Source organism: Tachyglossus aculeatus, chromosome 17 (assembly GCF_015852505.1).
Source record: "Tachyglossus aculeatus isolate mTacAcu1 chromosome 17, mTacAcu1.pri, whole genome shotgun sequence".
In the NCBI taxonomy this organism is placed as follows: domain Eukaryota; kingdom Metazoa; phylum Chordata; class Mammalia; order Monotremata; family Tachyglossidae; genus Tachyglossus; species Tachyglossus aculeatus.
Window position 1 is genome coordinate 23,550,298 of NC_052082.1, and position 9,161 is coordinate 23,559,458.

The 9,161-nt window shown below is 48.9% G+C and overlaps 1 protein-coding gene across 1 annotated transcript in view; it reads right to left on the reverse strand.

Moving 5' to 3' along the window:
* The window catches only part of DNAJC3 (DnaJ heat shock protein family (Hsp40) member C3), a 65,679-nt gene extending 58,902 nt beyond the window's left edge, over positions 1-6,777 (reverse strand). Inside the window, exon 1 of the mRNA XM_038758918.1 lies at positions 6,663-6,777. Coding sequence (XP_038614846.1) covers positions 6,663-6,744 — 82 coding nt within the window. The 5' untranslated portion in view covers positions 6,745-6,777. The remainder of the gene's footprint in view (positions 1-6,662) is intronic.
* Between the last annotated feature and the right edge of the window lie 2,384 nt (positions 6,778-9,161).

The window sequence follows — 9,161 nt, forward strand, 5'->3', positions numbered from 1 at the left end:
GGGTTCTAACCCCACTTCCACCACTTACCTGCTGTGTGCGCCTGGGCAAGTTGGTTAAATTCTCTGTGCCTGTCCCTTCATCAGTAAAATGGTGACTAAATACCCATTCTCCCTCCTATTTAGACTTATACCCTGCCATTCCCCTTATATGCAATTAATTTTATGCCCATCTCCCCCTCTAAACTGTAACTGTAACTTTGTGGACAGGAATTGTGTCTACTAATTCTATTGTACTCTACTAAGTAAAGGGTAAACAATAAGCACTCAAATCCAACAGTTGATTAGACTGTGTTCCTGGGACTGTGTCTGACCTGCAATCTGCCCCACAGCTTAATACAATACTTGGCCCATAGTGAGTGGTTAACAAATATTGAAATACCTCCACCAGGACTAAAACATATATTAAAATGATGGGTCTTTTGCCTTAATGGAATACTCAAAACCATTTGCTATGAAGCCCATTTCCTGACAACAATGTAGCACATAGCTTTGGAGCAAACTTTACTAATAAAAATGGAAAAAATACTATGCTTGGGACATTTTATTTACAATTGTAACTGTTAAACTGGAAAATTCCACCAGCTGAGCTGTTGCTTTCATTACGTTACCTTATGTTCCAATCAAACTGGGTAAATAAAGGGATTTTTAAAAAGGCGAAATCTCATCACACTGCCTTTTTAAAGTCACTTTCCCGGTATCTTTTTTTTTTAAGTGGATTTGTTATGTGCTTACTAAGTGGCAGGCATGGTTCAAAATGCTGGAGCAGATACAAACTAATCAGATTGGACACAGTCCATGTCCACATGGGGCTCACAGTGTTAATCCCCATTTTACAGGAGAGGTAACTGAAGCCCAGAGAAGTAAAATGACTTGCCCGAGGTCACACAGCAGACAAGTGGCAGAGCCGGAACTAGAACCTAGGTCTTTCTGACTCCCAGAAAGACACCATCTATTAAGTGCCAAGTTATTTAAAGTATAAATTTACTTTGCAACTGCCAGTGGACAAAGTCCAACCCATCCCTCAACTCATCAGAGTCCTTTCCTAAACATCCTAAATCCAACTCTGTTGGGCAGGAAAATGGGAGGCGGGGAGAGAGAGCAGGGCAGAGGAGGGAAAGAGGGGTTAAAGAGACCCGCACTATTGACAACCACCACTCGCTTGGCATCCCGGAGAGCTGGGAAAGTAGGGCTAAAGGCCAAGCACGGCTCCCGCTGCCCTGAAACTTGGGGCCCTTAAGAGTCGACATGAAAACGGACAAAGTCGAAGCTGGAGTCCCGGCTCCGCCGCTTTCTTTGCTGTGTGACCTTGGACTAGTCACCGAACGTCTCTGGGCCTCAGTGTCCTCATCTATTGAACGGGCACTACCTACCCGCCATAGGGTGCGCCCCAAATGGGGCAGGCCCTGGGTCCGCCCCGATAATAACAGGGAAGGCATTTGTTAAGCGCTTACTATGTGCAAGGCACTGTTCTAAGCGCTGGAGGGGATACAAGGTGATGCCAGCATGGCTCAGTGGAAAGAGCACGGGTTTGGGAGTCAGAGGTCATGGGTTCAAATCCAGACTCCGCCAATTGTCAGCTGTGCGACTTTGTGCAAGTCACTTAACTTCTCTGAGTTACCTCCTCTGTAAAATGGGGATTAAGACTGTGAGCCCGCCGTGGGACACCTTGATAATAATATTAATAATGATGGCATTTGTTAAGTGCTTACTATGTGCGAAGCACTCTTCTAAGCGCTGTGGGGATACAAGGTGATCAGGTTGCCCCACGTGGGGCTCACAGTCTTAATCCCCATTTTACAGATGAGGTAACTGAGGCACAGAGAAGTTAAGTGACTTGCCCAAAGTCACACAGCTGACAAGTGGCGGAGCTGGGATTAGAACCCATGACCTCTGGCTCCCAAGCCAGTGCTCTTTCCACTGAACCACACTGCTTCAGCACTTTGTAACCACCCCAGCACCTAGAACAGGGCTTTGCACATCGTAAAGTTTTAATAAATGTTATTATTATTATTATTATGCCGGCAGGCTCCCTGGGCTGGGCACGCAATATAATAATAATAATTCATTCAATCATATTTGAGTGCTTACTGTGTGCAGAGCACTGTACTAAGTGCTTATTAATAATAACAATGGCATTTGTTAAGCGCTTACGATGTGCAAAGCACTGTTCTAAGCGGAAAGCGGGCCTTTCCCCGGGGGGATACGCCTGCAGCACCCCTGCCTGCTCCCGAGGCTCCGGGAGCGGACCCTGGGATGGGGAAAGGGCTCCAGGATGGGAAAGGCCCCTATTTATTTATTTTACTTGTACATATCTATTCTATTTATTTTATTTTGTTAATATGTTTGGTTTTGTTCTCTGTCTCCCCCTTCTAGACTGTGAGCCCACTGTTGGGTGGGGACTGTCTCTATATGTTGCCAACTTGTACTTCCCAAGCGCTTAGTCCAGTGCTCTGCACACAGTAAGCATTCAATAAATACGATTGATTGATTGACATTGAAATTGGGCTCCGGGATGGGAAGCTGGCCCCTTGCTCGGCCGCCCCTACCCGCCTTCCCGCGTGGGGCGGCCGACACCAACAAGTCCCGGGGCCGCCGTCATTCACTCATTCATTCAATTGTATTTATTGAGCGCTTCCTGTGTGCACAGCACTGTACTAAGCGCTTGGGAAGTACAAGTCGGCAACATCTAGAGACGGTCCCTACCCAACAGTGGGCTCACAGTCTAGAAGGGGGAGACAGACAACAAAGCAAAACATATTAACAACAAAAATGAATAGTAAATATGTACAAGTAAAATAGAGTAATAAATAGGTACAAATACATATATACAGGTGCGGTGGGGAGGGGGAAGGAGGTGAGGCGGGGGGATGGGGAGGGGGCTCAGTCTGGGAAGGCCTCCTGGAGGAGGTGAGCTCTCAGTAGGGCTTTGAATTTATTTATTCAATTTATTATTTATTGAATTTATAGTATAAATTCATATTATATATATAAATATAGCATAGTATGAATTCATAGTATTTTACTCTTTATTTATCTTATATATAATTATATCAATCACTCGTATTTATTGAGCGTTTACTGTGTGCAGGGCACTGTACTAAGCGCTTGGGAAGTACAAGCTGGCAACACATAGAGACAGTCCCTACTCAACAGTGGGCTCACAGTCTAGAAGGGGGAGACAGATATATATATTTACATATATAAATATAGTATAGTATGAATTTATAGTATTTATTACTCTATTCATTTTACTTGTACATATCTATTCTATTTTGTTAATATGTTTTGTTTTGTTCTCTGTCCCCCCCCTTCTAGACTGTGAGCCCACTGTCGGGTAAGGAACCGTCTCTAGTCTGTTGCCAACTTGTGCTTCCCAAGCGCTTAGTCCAGTGCTCTGCACACAGCAAGCGCTCAATAAATACGATCGATCGATCAATCAATCGTATTTATTGAGCGCTTACTGTGTGCAGAGCACTGGACTAAGCGCTTGGGAAGTACAAGTTGGCAACATCTAGAGACAGTCCCTACCCAACAGTGGGCTCACGGTGTGAAGGGAGGGACAGAGATCAAAACCAAACATACTAACAAAATAAAATAAATAGAATAGATATGTACAAGTAAAATAAATAAATAAATAAGAGAGATGATGATAGATAGATAGATAGATAGATAGATAGATAGATAGATAGACCACCCGCCCGCCGACCCTGGGAACCCCCGGCGGGGAAAGGCCCGTCGGGGCTCCCCCTTCCCCTGCACGGAGTCCCTGGCTCGGCCGGCGGCCTGGGGATCAATCAATCAATCAATCGTATTTATTGAGCGCTTACTGTGTGCTCAGCACTGTACTAAGCGCTTGGGAAGTACAAGTTGGCAACATAGAGAGAAGGTCCCTACCCAACAGTGGGCTCACAGTCTAAAAGGGGGAGACAGAACAAAACCAAACATACTAACAAAATAAAATAAATAGAATAGATATGTACAAGTAAAATAAATAAAGGAATAGATAGATAGATAGATTAGAAAGGCTACCCGCCCGCCGACCCCAGGAACCCACGGCGGGGAGAGGCCCGGTTACAAGGGCGGCCCGGCCCTCGGGGCTCCCCCTTCCCCTGCACGGAGTCCCCGGTTCGGCCGGCGGCCTGGGGATCAATCAATCAATCAATCAATCGTATTTATTGAGCGCTTACTGTGTACTGAGCACTGTACTAAGCGTTTGGGAAGTACAAGTTGGCAACATAGAGAGACAGTCCCTACCCAACAGTGGGCTCACAGTCTAAAAGGGGGAGACAGAGAACAAAACCAAACATACTAACAAAATAAGACAGACTAGATATGTACAAGTAAAATAAATAAATAAATACATACATATATACATACATAAATAGAAAGGCCACCCGCTCGCCGACCCCGGGCACCCACGGCGGGGAGAGGCCCGGTTGCAAGGGCGGCCCAGCCCCCGGGGCTCCCCCTTCCCCTGCACGGAGTGGCCGGCGGCCTGGGGATCAATCAATCGTATTTATTGAGCGCTTACTGTGTGCTGAGCACTGTACTAAGCGCTTGGGAAGTACAAGTTGGCAACACAGAGAGACAGTCCCTACCCAACAGTGGGCTCACAGTCTAAAAGGGGGAGACGGAGAACCAAACATACTAACAAAATAAAATAAATAGAATAGATATGTACAAGTCAAATAAACAAACAAATAAATACATAAATAGAAAGGCCACCCGCTCGCCGACCCCGGGCACCCCCGGCGGGGAGAGGCCCGGTTGCAGGGGCGGCCCAGCCCCCGGGGCTCCCCTCTCCCCTGCACGGAGTCCCCGGCTCGGCCGGCGGCCTGGGGATCCATCAATCAATCAATCAATCGTATTTATTGAGCGCTTACTGTGTGCTGAGCACTGTACTAAGCGCTGGGGAAGTCCAAGTTGGCAACATCTAGTGACAGTCCCTACCCAACAGTGGGCTCACAGTCCAAAAGGGGGAGACGGAGAACAAAACCAAACATACTGACAAAATAAAATAGACTAGATATGTACAAATAAAATAAATAAATGAATAGATAGATAGATAGATAGATAGATAGATAGATAGATAGATAGATAGATAGATATAGATAGATAGATAGGCCACCCGCCCGCCGACCCCGGGAGCCCCCGGCGGGGAGAGGCCCGGTTGCAAGGGCGGCCCAGCCCCCGGGGCTCCCCCTTCCCCTGCACGGAGTGGCCGGAGGCCTGGGGATCAATCAATCGTATTTACTGAGCGCTTACTGTGTGCTGAGCACTGTACTAAGCGCTTGGGAAGTACAAGTTGGCAACACAGAGAGACAGTCCCTACCCAACAGTGGGCTCACAGTCTAAAAGGGGGAGACGGAGAACAAAACCAAACATACCAACAAAATAGACGAGATATATACAAGTAAAATAAATAAATAAAGAGAGAGAGAGAGAGAGAGAGAGAGAGAGAGAGAGAGAGAGAGAGAGAGACCACCCGCCCGCCGACCCCGGGAACCCCCAGCGGGGATAGGCCCGGTTGCAGGGGCGGCCCAGCTCCCGGGGCTCCCCCTGCACGGAGTCCCCGGCTCGGCCGGCGGCCTGGGTAATCAATCAGTCGTATTTACTGAGCGCTTACTGTGTGCTGAGCACTGTACTAAGCACTGGGGAAGTCCAAGTTGGCAACATCTAGAGACAGTCCCTACCCAACAGTGGGCTCACAGTCTAAAAGGGGGGAGACGGAGAACAAAACCAAACATACTAACAAAATAAAATAGACTAGATATGTACAAGTAAAATAAATAAATAAATAGAGAGAGAGAGAGAGAGAGAGAGAGAGAGAGAAAGAAAGAAAGAAAGGCCACCCGCCCGCCGACCCCGGGAACCCCCGGCGGGGATAGGCCCGGTTGCAGGGGCGGCCCAGCCCCCGGGGCTCCCCCTGCACGGAATCCCCGGCTCGGCCGGCGGCCTGGGTAATCAATCAATCGTATTTATTGAGCGCTTACTGTGTGCTGAGCACTGTACTAAGCGCTGGGGAAGTCCAAGTTGGCAACATCTAGAGACAGTCCCTACCCAACAGTGGGCTCACAGTCCAAAAGGGGGAGACGGAGAACAAAACCAAACATACTGACAAAATAAAATAAATAGAATAGATATGTACAAGTAAAATAAATAAATGAATAAATAGATAGATAGATGATAGATAGATAGATAGATATAGATAGATAGATAGGCCACCCGCCCGCCGACCCCGGGAGCCCCCGGCGGGGAGAGGCCCGGTTGCAAGGGCGGCCCGGCCCCCGGGGCTCCCCCTTCCCCTGCACGGAGTCCCCGGTTCGGCCGGCGGCCTGGGGATCAATCAATCTATCAATCAGTCGTATTTATTGAGCGCTTACTGTGTACTGAGCACTGTACTAAGCGCTTGGGAAGTACAAGTTGGCAACACAGAGAGACAGTCCCTACCCACCAGTGGGCTCACAGTCTAAAAAGGGGAGACGGAGAACAAAACCAAACATACTAACAAAATAAAATAGACTAGATATGTACAAGTCAAATAAATAAATAAATAATAGAGTAATAAATATATACAAATATATATATATATATATATATATACAGGTGGTGGGGGGAAGGGAAGGAGGTAAGATTGGGGGGGATGAAGGAGGGGGTCGCACCTTCGTACTGCAGATCGACGAGCACCAGCAGGAAGGGGAAGACGGAGCCCAGGCGGTTGGACAGGGAGCCGGGGGACACCATGGCCGATGGGGGCCGATGGGGCCTAGCACTCCGCCGCCGCCGCCGCCGCCGCCGCCGGGGCTGTTCCGGAGGGCGCGGCGCCCCGGGCTCGGCCGCTCCCCGGGCCTCGGCGGCCGCCTCCGTGGACCAATCGGCTTCCTCCGGGCACGGCCGAGGGGGCGGGGCCTGGGGCGTGGGCCGCCCCCATTGGCCGCCGCCGCCCCCGCCCTCGCTCCCTATAGGGGAACGTGGACAGCCACGAGCCGCCGGCCGCCAGGCCCCACCTGTCAATCAGTCAATCAATCAATCAATCGTATTTATTGAGCGCTTACTATGTGCAGAGCACTGTACTAAGCGCTTGGGAAGTACAAATTGGCAACACATAGAGACAGTCCCTACCCAACAGTGGGCTCACAGTCTAAAAGGGGGAGACAGAGAACAGAACCAAACATACCAACAAAATAAAATAAATAGGATAGAAATGTACAAGTAAGATAAATAAATAATAAATAAATAGAGTAATAAATATGTACAACCATATATACATATATACAGGTGCTGTGGGGAAGGGAAGGAGGTAAGATGGGGGGATGGAGAGGGGGACGAGGGGGAGAGGAAGGAAGGGGCTCAGTCTGGGAAGGCCTCCTGGAGGAGGTGAGCTCTCAGCAGGGCCTGTCAGCCCGCCCTGCCGCCAACTCAATCAATCAATCAATCCATCCTATTGATAGAGCGTTTACTGTGTGCAGAGCACTGGACTAAGCGCTGGGGAACTACAAGTCGGCAACATAGAGAGACGGTCCCTGCCCAACAGCGAGCTCACAGTCTAGAATGATGGCATTGATTAAGCGCTTCCTATGTGCAGAGCACTGTTCGAAGCGCTGGGGAGTTTACACGGTGATCAGGTTGTCCCATGTGGGGCTCACAGTCTTTAGAGAAGCAGCGTGGCTCAGTGGAAAGAGCCCGGGCTTTGGAGTCGGAGGTCATGGGTTCAAATCCCGGCTCTGCCAATTGTCAGCTGTGCGACTTTGGGCAAGTCACTTAACTTCTCTGTGCCTCAGTTACCTCATCTGTAAAATGGGGATTAAGACTGTGAGCCCCCTGAGGGACAACCTTGTAACTTCCCCGGCGCTTAGAACAGTGCTTTGCACATAGTAAGCGCTTAATAAATGCCGTCATTATTATTAATCCCTATTTTACAGATGTGGGAACTGAGGCCCAGAGAAGTCAAGTGACTTGCCCAAAGTCACTGACTAAAAAGCCAAAGCGCGGGCAGGGCCCGGGGCAGCGGAGGACAGGCCGCCTGTCTGTCTAGACTGTGAACCCGGTTTGGTCAGGGATCATCTCTATTTGTTTGGTTTTTTTTGATGGCATTTATTAAGCACTTACTATGTGCAAAGCACTGTTCTGAGCGCTGGGGAGGTTACAAGGTGATCAGGTTGTCCCACGGGGGGCTCACCCTCTTCATCCCCATTTTACAGATGAGGGAACTGAGGCCCAGAGAATCAATCAATCAATCGTATTTATTGAGCGCTTACTGTGTGCAGAGCACTGGACTAAGCGCTTGGGAAGGACAAGTTGGCAACATAGAGAGACAGTCCCTACCCAACAGTGGGCTCACAGTCTAAAAAGCTAAAGCGCGGGTGGGGCCCGGGGCAGATGAGGGAACTGAGGCCCAGAGAAGTCAATTGACTTGCCCAAAGTCACCCGGCTGACAATTGGCGGAGCTGGGATTTGAACCCATGACCTCTGACTCCAAAGCCCGGCCCCATTCCACTGAGCCACGCTGCTTCTCTCGATTTGTCTCTATTTGTTGCTGAATTGGACTTCCCACGCTCTTAGTAATAATTAATAATAATAATGATGGCATTTGTTAACCGCTTACTATGTGCCAACCACTGTTTTAAGCGCTGGAGAGGATACAAGGTGATCGGGTTGCTCCACATGGGGCTCACAGTCTTCATCCCCATTTTGCAGATTAGGTCACTTAGGCCTAAAGAAGTTAAGTGATCGGGTTGCTCCACGTGAGGCTCACAGTCTTCATCTTCATTTTGCAGGTGAGGTCACTGAGGCCTAAAGAAGTTAAGTGATCGGGTTGCTCCACATGGGGCTCACAGTCTTCATCCCCATTTTGCAGATGAGGTCACTTAAGCCTAAAGAAGTTAAGTGATCGGGTTACTCCACGTGAGGCTCACAGTCTTCATCCCCATTTTGCAGATGAGGTCACTGAGGCCTAAAGAAGTTGTGGCGTGCTCAAAGTCACACAGCTGACAAAAGGCAGAGACGGGATTTGAACCCATGACCTCTGACTCCCAAGCCCGTGTTCTTTCCACTGAGACACTCTGCTATGTTTTGATGTCTGTCTAGACTGTGAGCCCGGTGTGGGCAGGGATTGTCTCTATTTGTTGCTGAATTGGACTTCCCAAACGCTTAGTAATAAT